This window comes from Euphorbia lathyris, chromosome 3 (genome assembly GCF_963576675.1).
Source record: "Euphorbia lathyris chromosome 3, ddEupLath1.1, whole genome shotgun sequence".
Classification (NCBI taxonomy): domain Eukaryota; kingdom Viridiplantae; phylum Streptophyta; class Magnoliopsida; order Malpighiales; family Euphorbiaceae; genus Euphorbia; species Euphorbia lathyris.
Genome location: NC_088912.1, coordinates 70,323,100 through 70,336,700, shown reverse-complemented (window position 1 = coordinate 70,336,700; position 13,601 = coordinate 70,323,100). Strand labels below are relative to the sequence as shown.

Sequence of the window (13,601 nt, the reverse complement as noted above, 5' to 3'; positions counted from 1 at the left end):
GTCAGATTTGTCTCTGCTTCTTATTCACCTTTGTTTACTTGCTTTTATAATACTTGGCATGGAAATGATGCAAGAAGATTATATAAAGATCAGCAACTCACAATCAGATCTGCAAAAATTTGAGCTTTTCGTATTAACATTGTAGCAAAAAATAGAGGGTGCAAAATCTCGTTAATGTCTCTTGTATTCTTTATTTTTCGTACTTTTACTGAGCGCAAAGCAACATCTACATATTATAATATGAAAATCCAAATAATTCTCCATTGAAAACCAAATCCACAACTATCCAACTCCAATTATGATACCACTAGCATCTGGGACTAACTAATTTTATTAAATACTGAAACCAAGTCCTATGCTACTTCTAACAACATAATCATTGTCAAGAGTGTAAACGATCATACAGTCTCTCTGCGCTTACAGTTAAACTGCACTATATGTAGCGCACAATGGCTTGAGATTCTACCATTAATCCCCCACAAGCTGCACTTTCAAGTCCGGACACCGAGCTTGGGACAACCCTCAGCTAGAGGTAAATTCAGATTGTCAACAGTTCTAAATGTTCTTGGAACCATCTTATCAACATATAGAGTTCCATCCAAATGATCACACTCATGCTGTAAGACACGGGCCTGCCACCCGGATGCATCCACTTTGATCGGTTGGCCATATCGACTCAAACCTGTTACCTCGACATTAACACATCTCTCCACTACTGCTCTGAACCCATCAACACTGCAAAAAGATATAACAACAAATTGTGATGAAGATATTTAAGTATTTATATCAATGTGCACTAAACACGAATTGTGATATGATTGAAGTTTATCTTACCTCAAACAGCCTTCAAAAAATAGTGCAGTTGTGTTGGTCTTCTTTATAAGTTTTGGATTCACAATGACCTGCCTCAAATGAGCTAATAAATTGCAATGTATGCTGAAAATGTAAATTCAAATAATTCTCTCCTTATCCAAATGGATAACAAACATACCAATAAATCAAAAGGGCGTCTATCCTGCATTTTAGTCTCTTCCTTGGGAGCATAACTGATATATTCACTTGTATCTTCCAGAACTATGATCTGCACAAATATGAATGTATATAAGATGGAATGCCTTTAAGCTCGATCAAATATTGGAATTCAAAAGAAAAATGTTAGGGTTAAGATTTCAATGTTTTAAGCTAAACAAACAGCATATAGAGATGAATAAACAGTCCAGATTGTTTGATTTTCCTGAGGTTTGTCGAGAAGCAAACAATAAAAGAGGAAGATGATGAAGTTACCCTCAAAGGAATTCCAATCTGAGGAGCAGCGAGGCCGACACCAGGAGCAATTCGCATAACCTTAACCATATCATCAATTATTTTCTGTATCCTCTCTGTTCCTATATCCTCAGGAGCAACTTCTCGAGCCGGTTCATGCAAAACTGGGTCACCCGCTTTAACTATATCCGGCAAGCTACTTCTCATGTTGTTGTTCTTCTTCTTGTCCCCAAGACCCAGAAGCCAACCAGCTTTAGCAATTGGAGGGGAAGAGAAGGGCCTTCTGATGGTGGAGCTCAAAAACTGGGGCTTGGATATGGGCATTCGAGTAAAACGATATATCGGAGAAAGTGTGGTTGGGTTGACACATTTATCGGCGAGGAGACGGAGGGAGAACCGGTGAAGGGTCTCCATGGCTAAAGAGTGAAGAGTGACTGTCAGTCCTCCCTTTGGGCTTCACTAGGGCCATACTGCCTTAGGCTTTATCCATTTCACTAGAAAGGACAATTACGTAAAATGTTAATTTAGAGAACATTCTGCTGCATAATTTTGTTATTATTGCATGTACAGTATTCTTTGTTATTGCTTTCCCTAAATTTTTGTCCTTTGCTATTAAATGTTTTTAGGTTTTTTTGTTTAATTAATTGTCATGTTCAATTTTATTTGCTGTTTCCTTCTGATTCTTTATTTCAATTTGTTTGCATTTTCGAGTTTTTGTGAATAACAAGGTGGAGTAAGAAAGTTTGTTACAGCCTTTCTTTTGATAAGGATAAAACGTCCACTTCTTATGGTTTTGACAGTTTTTATAGTAAAATTGTATTTGATGTTATGAAGGATTTGCATATTCCTTTATTTTCTTTATTTGTTTGTGGTGTTAGGAAGAGCAAAAATATTGCTAAAGACAGTGATTCTTAGAAAAAAAAGTCATTGAAGAAGTTGCATGATGATGATGTTAAGAAAGTTAAGGATGGAAGATAATATGATGTCACTAAATTCTTATCCCCTTCCGCGTCCCTCTCATAAAAAAAATTCTCAATTTTTGGGTGAGTTCGCCTAGCCTAAAAAATATATTATCTTAAATAAATATGAACATTTTTTTTTTGTAAGAGGGACAAAACGGGGTCACCAACTTTAGGATATCATATTATCTTCTGTTGTTGAGAAGGGTATTAGAAAGAAGATGCATAAAAAAAAAAAAAGTCACTCAAAAAGCTAATGATTAAGTTTTGTTTTAAAGGTAGTAGTAATGAAACTGTGTAGATTCGTAAGTTCTAGGTATATTATTTTTTTTTAAAATTTTTTTTATTGAAAGTTTTATATATATATTTTTATGGTATATATTGCTTCATTTTGTTTTTATTATTTTTCTTTAAGTTTAGCAATGATTTTAAAGTGATTCGAATTGGATGATTTTTTATAGGAGTGTTTTAAAATTGCTCAAATTAATTGAACCTGGTTTATTGGTTTTGGAAAGTCGATTAAATTGTGTGATTCTAGGTGAAATTTTCCACATTTGGTTGATTTTGTATGAAATAAAGTGTGTAAAAGTATCTTAAAGATCAAAATTACATTAAATTCGAAGAGATTGTATTATTATTGTTTAAACTGTGTAAACTAAGTCGCTTAAAGCTTTTGAAATTGCTTTGAAATAAATGAAATTATGTGCAATTGATCTTATAAAGTTGATTAAATTATTTGATATGGAATAAGATTGAAATTATACCTAGTTTGGTTGGCATTATGTGAAATAGTTTTGAAATTTGGTTTATTCTATATTTATTTGCAATTGTACTATTTTGAACATCTGAAATTGGTTTAAATTATTTGAAAGTGGAATAAATTATATAAGATTGGTGGAAATTGTGTTATTTTTGTTGGAATCATGTGAAATTGGGTTATTTTGTTTGTATTGAAATGTGTTTCTTAATTTATTTATGATTTGTTTTATTTGTTTTGTCTATTAGAATTCATATTTTCTATACTATTTCAATATTGTACTTCTAATGTACAAATTGAAAGTGAAATCAATATGTTTGCCATAAGTCTAGATTGAGTAATAATCGTTGAGGATGTTCCGTAAGACATGTTTTTGTAATTTTTTAAATAAGTTAATTTGAGTTATCATAATAAGGTTATTATACACTGTTTTATTATTAGGAAGGTTCATCAAGAGGACAAATCATATATGTATTTCGGTATAGGTGGTGTGAGAATGTAGTTTGATATTGAAGAGTTTGTTGTTGTGAGTGATAGAGCTTTGGATGATTTGCATTCCAAACCTTACGAGGAATCTTCATTCCTTAAAAGTTTCAAACTTGCATGTGTTTTGACTAAAACATATTTATAGTATCCTCATAATGGATCAACTTGTTAGTTCAGTTGAAAAAATCAACCATAATCCAACCTAAAAATTTGCGTATCATAATCGTGTTAACCTAATCGAGTTAGTGTCGATTTCGTATCGTGTTTTTGAATCACATGTAATTTTACTATATACTTATATTAATGATGGTTTTGAAAAAAATACGAGATATGATACTATTTTTTAGTAATATGTTAACATTGACGTTAATCATCCAAAAATCTATTGAGGATCATGTAATGTGTTTATAACATAGGAGGTTCGAGTCATGTTTGCAAGTAATAATTATAATTTTATTATCTTTATAACTAAAATTAATATGTAAAAACATTAGAAAATATAACAATAATTTTAAATATTCACGTCATTTTCGGGTTAATATAAACCCAACCTAAAAATTTGCGTGTCAATTTCGAGTTAACCTAAAACTGACAAATTACCTACTAAGCTATAGTCAAACATTAAAATTTTATATCGATTTGGTGTCTTATAATCGGATCATGTATACTTTTACCACCTCTATGTCTAAACTCGGGACTGGCTCCGTGCATATAGTAATAAGCATAATTTCCTCTTCATCTTTCCAACATAAAAATATTGCCAAGAATATTTAAAATCAAACTATGAAAAGAAGACTCATTTCCGTAAGTATCAATTTCTATAATAACTCCCTAACCAAATGCAATTACTCAATGATATAACAATGAATCAATTCCGAATTGTTTTATGGGCAAATTTGCCTAATTAAAAGAATTCATTTACATATCTAATCTATTTCTACTTCCATCTCACCAAATTAGATACTTTCATCCATTTTGAACAAAATCATCCTTAGTTTTATTCAATCGATCCATCTACTCCCGCTTCTTCTTCTTCAATTTCTGATACCAATCATTAACGATTTTTGAGATTATTAAAGTATTATGTTCAATTTTCCGTAGAAATTATATGTTTCTCTTATACGCCTGCTTTTCTCGCTGATCTTGCCTCTTTCTTCATCTGTAACGGTATCGTTTCAATTTCCTCAATTTTCATCCATTTTCCTCCATTGTTGTCACATTTGTGGCAAAATTTATCATATTTCGTCACAAATGCGACAACTCTTATCGCATTTGTAACGAATTCGTCACAAATGCAACATCGCAGCAGTTCAATTGTTAGATTTTTTTTTTCCATTTTTTAGCTTTCCATCCTAATCATCTTCTGCATACACTAATTCTTCAAAGATTGAACAAAATATAATCTCTTCTCTCTATAAACCGTCTTTTCGTCGGTTTGGGATGACGAAGAAAGCGTTGAGACTCTGAGAAAGAGGTGAATTGAAATAAGGGTATTCTTATCCAAATCCAAAATAGATGAAAGTGTCTAATTTGGTGAGATGGAAGCAACGTGAATCAAATATGTTAATGAACCCCTTCAAATAGGCTAGGTTAGCAATTAGCCCTTATTTTATAGCATGATCAATATGCAATTATTTAGTAATTTACAAATCATATTTTACTTTCTTATATTAAATAGCCAAATGCTCCACACAGACTCTACAACTCCCAGAATTACTTTTCATTTTATCATCTGCTAAACTGGACACAACATAAACTAATAAACAAATTAATAAAATTATTTGCAGTTGAAAATCCTTAAATATTTACAGGATGCAATAATACTCCACATTAACTAAAACCTATGACTGTACAAATACTACATACACCATTATCACTGTAATCTTTCTTCCTTCACTATGTTAAAACCAACAAGTTCCACTATATACCTGCACTAAAATACCCATCTGTGATGAGAATCCACACCTATGAAACTCCTGATCGACTCGCTATCTTCACTCAAGCACCCTTTACATTATCAGCTTTTTCTCCTGTTTGTGGCTTTTCTGGCCCCCTTAGAATTGTTTCCTTTTCCTGATGAAGAAGAATCTACTGAGATTGGTAGTACAGTTCCATCCTTGATTTCATTTGGAACTGACACCTGCTCCACCGTTCTTCCCGCTTCAAGGTACACCATTAAATCTCTAATCTGCAATCAAATTTCCACCGTAACATATAATAAACATAGATGCCCTCACTAATATAAATAAAACGTAGAAAATAAGTCATAAATGTAACCACCTGTTCTTCCAAGTCCCGAATTTTATCATCCTTTGCTTTTATAGCCTTTTTCTCCCTGAAAATATATATTTATAATAAGGTAAGGTGATGCTATCTATATATGCAACAGAAAGTAAACGCGCTCTAGAAATGTAGAGAATGCAGATATTGGGAAGAGAGTATGATGAGATTTTGAAAATCTTCCCTCATCTATAAACTAACTAGAAAACTGTTTGCATCAAAATTGAAAAACCAAACACAAGTGGATAAAGGTCTATCATGTGCGAGAAAGCAGAGAAAGGGGAAGAATACAATCATCTTCTATTAGAATAATCGGGTATTTATACAGGAGCTATACTAGGAAAATATATAAATGAGAATTCCTATGATTATGCTATTTACAGCAATGTACATTCTATACCTCTCTTCAATTTCCTGTATTTTTGCTTTCCATATCTCTTTATTCTTCATAAGATTCTCATTCACCTGCAAACAGAAACAAGAAAATGCAGTGATCAATAATGAAGTAATCTATTTTAATATTTTCCAGAGGAAATATATCATAAACAATGCTATGAAATAAATAAATTCCAATATAAAATTCTTATCATACAACAATATGGTGGTTAGAAACTGACACTTACTTCATCAAGAAATTTCTTCTCTTTGAGACACCTATCCAGTTTAGCCTGCAACTTCTGTAACTTTTGTGCAACAGCCTTCTTAATTGATTCTGAAATTTCTCGTTCAGTATCTTCTTTGACTTCTTCTAGCAAATTCTCAAAATACTATCAAAAGAACACATGGATTAAATTTCCTGAAACTGCATACTACATGTTCAGGATATCATACGAATTTCATTTGTTCATCATAGAAATTTTAGCAGTAATAGGATGTAATAAACCATGTAATACACTAGGAATACATGGGATATCATGTAGAGAAGAGCCTACATTGATGTATTTTACTTAATAGCAATACATATATATACAAGGTTCTCCTTCAATCAAGGAGACATTGTATGCAGTCTAACAATGCTTTAGTTGACTTAGCCATGCTTACATTTATTACATTGACTTATTCGGAGATAAAAAAAATTAACTATATATCAATCAAAAACTAAAGTTAAAAATGGTCTCAATGAATTAATCCAACAATGGAAAAAGAAAAGAAACACTTACTATTTTTTGGGTCTCAAGCTGTGTAGCCATGAGTTCATTGTACTCGTTAACAATCTGTGAGTAATCCAAATGAGATTATTGCAACATAAAGGACACAAAAATAATGCAATAAAGATCTGTTACAATGAAATACAGAAAGCCTACAGCTTCAACTTTGCTGTTCAAAAGAGCCTCACTAGTGCCAGAGTTTACACAGTCAAAACTTCCACAACCCTCATTAGTGGGCACGCAGTGCGAATTCAATTCAACTAACTTCCCATCTGTTTTTGAAAGAATCAATCTATGAACATAATTGTCTTCAACATAATTCCAAACACGTTGCGTTTCCAATTCTAGAGAATAGCAGTGTTGTGCATCTTTCCAATGCCTTATGGCATGCCCTTCTTTATACCTGATCAAGAAGAAATAGAATTTCTAAGAGGAAAAAGTGAGAGAAAGAGATCACAATAAAAATTTGAAAATTATTACCTCCCACACCCAACAAAACCACAGATAACACAAAGCCATAGATTCTCAGAAGTTTGGCATACAAAACATGTTGATTTTTCTGGTTGTTGCTGGCAATATCGACAAACCTGAAATCAGAAGTCGATATTAGTTGGCTACTTAGGCCATAATATTTTATCTGAATGGAACCTTTAAAATTCATAATGCACCACATGAATTACTAAAGAGATAAAGGAATCAGCAACTCATAGCAGCAAGAACCTCAAACTTGTGACCATAGGTTACAAGTCAACAACCAGCTCAGCTTCCAGCAGCTTACTCTCAGTCAGTTAAGGTAGTTCCAATTTTGAATTTTGAATTAGGAGCTGATCTGGAAGACACAGAATTCAAGCAGTTTTTTTTTCATATATATATAGAATCAATAGGAGGGCGAGCCTTGGCGCAACGGTAAACGTTGTTGTCGTGTGACCAAGAGGTCACGGGTTCGAGTCTTAGGAGCGGCCTCTTGCCAAATAAATTGGCAGGGGAAGGCTTGTCCCCAGTACACCCTTGTGGTGGGACCCCTCCCCGGACCCTCGCTCAGCGGGGACGCGTAGTGCGACCGGGCCGCCCTTTTTTTTATATATAGAATCAATAGCAGCTGAGTTGTGATAATAGCTAATCGTTTTTTAATTTTGAATTATGGCTAGACGTTTGTTAGGCTTGTCTATAAGACATTGCTAAGCATGGAAATGAATAAACAGCATAATTTCAGTCTTTAGCTATCTTTCCTAGAAATTGTAGGGCTCTCTAATGAACCCTACTCCAACCCATCAAAATAGGTCATAAAAGTAGAACACTTGAAACACTCATAATGACTGATTAACAGTTTATTACCTTCCTTCTAGCATAGCCTATGAATGAGGATTCGTAGAACTATGGAAGTCCTAAGCAGCGATTGCAAAAACTACTTTTGCCTAGAACAAGTCAGGTGTTTTTTAAATCTGACAACTCCTGAACTTTTATTGGATCGTGTTTTGATGATCAAAATGGATAAATCACTATTACCAGCCGTCAGACCACAGTAAATTAAGGGACAGGACACAATCATGACTTGGTGCAATTTTATGAAAACTTTTATCATAAGTGTGCTGCAACCACAGCTGATTTCTGAATTGAATCGTTTTATTATATGGTTATATTATAATTATCTACAAGGCTACAATCAATGAACCACCGTTATAACCAACATACGCTACATTGCTGCTTCTGCAACAAAGGCAATGGTGTGAATACTTGCTCAGGCTCAACTAAAAAGAGAGAACACGCGCATAAATATATAAATGCAGAATTATGCTGATCTTTTCATTACACATTCAACTACTATTCTCTTTAGCTGATCAAATGAAGCATGCAGGAAATTCTGCTTTACTACATCTAAAAAACTTAACTTCGCCTATTGTCAGCAACGCTTTTTAAGAGAGCAAGTGGAAGCTTAAGTCAGAGGTATGGAAGACACTTTGCCATGCCCAGCAGCACTATTACCACAGATAAAGAAAATGCAAAACAATCACAGTAACTTACTGGACAAGAAGAATCTGTCCATTTTGAAATGCACGAACAGTGAAAAGAATGATTGCATATAGTTGTGAGAATTCCACCCATGTCTTGGTCTAATCTTTCTGTAAATGAAGAAGAATGAGATAAAGCATAAGACACAATTGGCATAAATTAATAAATATGATGGCTTCAAGCAGGATAGATAACATTACTAAATTAATAGCAAGTTTGTACACCGGCCAATTGATTTTACCTACAGAAGTAATGACCAAATAGACCACAAAGCAATCATTGTCTCACAAGTGTGGGTGTACCAATACAATCAACAAAGTTACTTTTCGTTGGTGAAAAAGAAAATCAAGTCAAACAGATACATAAAACAAAGTAAAATGATTTCGCATAAGGGGGGAAAAATAAACAAAGAGGAAGAATTCTACTTTTGGCAGGTAAACACAGATAAAAACCACAGCAGCAGGCCAGACTCAAGTCTATATCATAAAAGTAACCAGGAATCAAGATAATTGAATTGCATTAATACTCCATGCAATTGACATCATGGAAAATGTAATAATTGCTTAACCCACTCAGACACAAAGTCAAGGAGATTATGCCCCAGCTTTTTCAATTTTCTGAAATGTCAAGCCATTTAGGAAGACAAATCTCCAATGTAGATATAATACTATTATTTTTTTTTCTCAATTTTTTCATAAATGATAAAACTAGAATTTGAGAGCCCAAAAGACATTCATTTACAGATATTAAGCAAGTCAATTTCCAGTAAGCTAAACGTAGATATTTTTACGAAATAAACACACACACACACATATATATATGCCAAGTTAGGCATTCAGTCTAATTAAATTCCTGCTTTTCTAGCATTTACAAATTAGAAGCCCTTGTTCAACATGTTTGGAAAAGAAATATTAAATAACTTACTACCAATTACCAAATCTATAACTTCTAAAATGTCCAACATCTTCCAATGATATTTTCATTTTTTAGATAGAAGATAAATTCTTTCACCACAGAAATACTTACAGTAGGTGTACTTGTGGGAAAAAAAAATGAAACAAAGATAGAAAGAAAAAGGAAGAAGATGAAAGAGGCAGCAAGGATCCAGAGTTGAGAATTCCTGACGTGAAATTGAACTTACCAAGACAAACTGGACATGAAGGTTGTTCAGTTGTACTTGTTGGGACAGGCTGATTGTCAAGTGAACCACTATAGCCAGTGAATTGTACATCAACCGTAAAAAGCACACGGCAAACATCTTCCTAAATATATGTAAAAATCAATAGATATTCCCAATGGTAATTTAGCAACATATCATCAAATTATGAACTAGTAGATCTTGCATCCATTCATTAAGAATATTAAACGAGATCAGATCCTACCTCCAAAGAATTAAACTGTCTACCATTAAAATGTTTATAGAATTTATCAGCCGAGTCCTGACTATCAAATCTTATCAGAATACTATATCGATCCTCCATCCCATCATTCCTACAAAAAAAAATCAAAACAAGGATCATATTAGACATAAGTTAACAAAACATAAAAGGGGGAGGGAGAAGGAGAACAGTCTATTCCTTGTTCTTTTGTTCTCTCTCTGTACAGTCTATTCTTTATTCCTCCCAAACCTTTCAAACATCCCTTTACACTTGGAAGTTGGATCATGCTTCAAAAGCAGTTCTTTATGTCATGAACCTTGGGCTAGTTAGATCATTCCGCCCCTAAGACTCGAACCCGTGACCTCTTGGTCACACGACAACAACGTTTACCGATGCGCCAAGGCTCGCCCTCTTGCCAAATAAATTGGTAGGGGAAGGCTTGCCCCCAGTACACCCTTGTGGTGGGACCCCTCCCCGGACCTTCGCTCAGCGGGGAGGCGTAGTGCGACCGGGCCGCCCTTTTTTTTTTATTCTCAAACCAGGATGTTGCCACCTTCAATTATGCTGCATCACTTTCTAAATTTCATTCTTTAGTCCTGGGTAGCTTAATGTCCCTCTTTAAAATCAAAATTTCTTTCACCACTAGCTAAACTTGAAAGTAGTCCCCTGAATTTTCACAACCAAAACTATATTGTGTATACACATGCGGATCATTCTTTAGGTATTTATGATGGTTGTATCTAATACCTCAATAAAAACTGTAAGTGTGACCACTAATGAAAATTATATAATTACCTGACAATTCGCATCTCTGATATGTGCGGAATAAATGAAGCGCAAAACTGACAAAAATCTGCATATGTCATATGGTTTGGCACTCCAAGCACTGACACAAGAGGTTTTCTTCCAACCTGAGCAACATTATTAAGAAATGGAGAAGTTGTGAATGTTCACCCCGAGAAATATTTCTAAAGTGAACAGAAACACGGTTGGTTGGAGAGAGAAATTGAGCTTACAGGAAGAGATGAAACGGTATCGTTGGAGAATAGATGCATAACACCGCGTGTTTCTTCAATCCTAGGGTTCCCAGAGGAGAAAGGGAAAGCTTGAGCAATTGGAGACGATGAAGACGTGGAGGAGTCACTAAAGTCAGCAGTTATCTTCGATTCCGATTGCCGAAAGCGGTCCTCCGGCGCAGCTATAGAGGCTGCAGCGCTTGAGCTCGGAGACATTCCAATGAGATTCAGTTAAAATGAAAGAGTGATCGCGGGGTTTGGTATCAGAGTCAATTTATGTCTGAAATGGTACTGGGTTGCAATTCATTTGGGTTTCATCCTAAATCTGTCTAACAAATTCGCAAGGTTCGACTTCTTTTGGTGGTATAGTATGTATACACCAATAATTTTAAATATTTATATTATTCTCAACTTAATATTTTTTTTGGTAGAAACAGAAAAAAAAAAAAAAAACAAATTAGCATGGGATCAGCCTAGGAAAGCTGATCCCAATCCTATCCTCTAAGAGAATAGAAGAAAGAAAGATAGGAGGATCAGAAAGGGTAGTAACACCTAACATTCCCTCATGCCCAGCCGCCGCCAAGCGATCCGCAATTCGGTTCTGTTCTCTGAAGATGTGACTGAACTCTAAGAACTCAAAGAAAGAGCCAAGTCTTTTAATAGCTTTGATAAAGTTTTGGCTATTAAGACAAATAGCATGATTATCAGAAATCATATTAATGGCCTCCTTATTATCAGACTCTACAGAAAGCCTCTTAATACCCAGACTTCTGGCAAGCTTGACACCAGAGAGAATACCCCAAAGCTCCGCCGAAAAGGACGAGCCCAACCCCAGGTTATGGGTGAACCCAGACATCCAGGCGCCCCCCGCGTCTCTAAGAACACCTCCGGTCGTGACTCTTCCATTGTTGAGGCAGGAGCCATCCGTATTCAACTTCACCACCCCATCCTTTGGCCTACTTCAACCAACAAGGTGGACCTCTTTATTCTGGGTAGACCTGGCAAGGGAATCCCCTTTGAAGCTCTCAATAATAATAAGGAGCTTTTTCGAGAAGAACTCAGGTAAGTTCTGAATAAAGACAGTCTTCTCACTAAAAATCTCCTCGTTCCTCCACTTCTAGATTTGGTGACAAATAATAGCAAAGAAAATGTCACCATGCTCCATGTTAGCCAGTAACTTCCCACTAACCCCATTAGAGAACCAGTCATTCTCAGAGTGGGCAATGAAGGAAGGGAGAATGTGGTGTGGGAAAACTTTCTTCCACACCTCTTTACTTTTAGAGCAGACCCTAAGAGCATGGCACAAAGTTTCAACATGGCCTCTGCATCTACTGCAAGCTCCTGAATCCGCCAAATGTCGTCTGTGCCTATCCGAATTAGTAAGCAACCTATCCTTAACTCCCAGCCACAGGAAGCTCCTAATATATGGTAAGGGATTTTAAGGGCCCAAATGGATTTCCAAGTATCCGAGAGAGGGTCGGATCTGTTGAGGTTAAAGGCTTCAAAGGCAGATTTGCAAGAATAAGCTCCATTGTTAGTCAGGGCCCAGCAATGCCTATCCTTGTCTTCCTCTTGATTACTAATCATAACTCCCCTTATTCTAAGGAGAGTATCCAGGCTAAAGAAGGTATCAAACTTTGACCAAATCCAGTCCCCATCAGAGTCCACCACATCGGCAATCCTCCAGTTGCGGATATTGCTAGGCGGGGGGAACTACAAACATCTATAAGCGGGTTATCTCCAATCCAGGTGTCATACCAGAAGTTAATGGACTTGCCATTACCGACCTCCAGGCCAACCCCCGAGCAGAATTCAGCAAACACGGCGCTAAGCCCTTTCCAAAGGAAAGAACAATTGACAACTCTCTCCTTAGGGCCCCCAAAGGTTTTATCCTTCCGATACTTACCACAGAGCAGACGAACCCAAAGAAAAGAGGGGCATTGCCACATTCTCCAGAGGAGCTTCATTAGTAAAACTTTGTTGTTGTCCTTAGCTTGTCTAATGCCAAGACCCCCCATGCTTTTAGCCTGGCAGACCTCCTTCCAAGGGACAAGGTGAATCTTTAATTCTCAACTTAATATTTAATTGTAGTCCCACCCAAATTTTATATATTAATTTTGTACTAGTCCAAAAATAATTTAGAAATTTTAGGTAGAAATTCAGATCCGAAAATATCAAGTAATATATTTTAACAACTAAGTTTAAATAATGTCAAACTAAAAAAATTATTTTTTCATAAAGAAAGTATCCTATTATGAAGAAGGTAAATCAGAGCAATCCTCCATTAACACAGTAGGAGAATC

The 13,601-nt window shown here is 35.3% G+C and overlaps 2 protein-coding genes across 2 annotated transcripts; both read right to left on the bottom strand.

Moving 5' to 3' along the window:
- Positions 1-241: 241 nt before the first annotated feature.
- On the bottom strand, positions 242-1,728 carry LOC136222996 (peptide deformylase 1A, chloroplastic). The gene is made up of 4 exons (XM_066010731.1): positions 1,285-1,728; positions 992-1,081; positions 835-902; positions 242-735 (listed from the first exon to the last, which is right to left on the bottom strand). The coding sequence occupies exons 1-4, from the start codon at positions 1,675-1,677 to the stop codon at positions 492-494; spliced, it is 795 nt and encodes a 264-aa protein (XP_065866803.1). The 5' UTR covers positions 1,678-1,728; the 3' UTR covers positions 242-491.
- A 3,489-nt stretch (positions 1,729-5,217) lies between these two features.
- On the bottom strand, positions 5,218-11,651 carry LOC136224130 (BRAP2 RING ZnF UBP domain-containing protein 2). Its single transcript, XM_066012387.1, has 12 exons — positions 11,299-11,651; positions 11,078-11,193; positions 10,286-10,394; positions 10,045-10,165; positions 8,916-9,013; positions 7,374-7,480; positions 7,050-7,296; positions 6,906-6,959; positions 6,369-6,512; positions 6,146-6,210; positions 5,746-5,800; positions 5,218-5,653 (listed from the first exon to the last, which is right to left on the bottom strand). Exons 1-12 carry the CDS (start codon positions 11,512-11,514, stop codon positions 5,483-5,485), a joined length of 1,503 nt encoding a protein of 500 aa, XP_065868459.1. The 5' UTR covers positions 11,515-11,651; the 3' UTR covers positions 5,218-5,482.
- Positions 11,652-13,601: the final 1,950 nt, after the last annotated feature.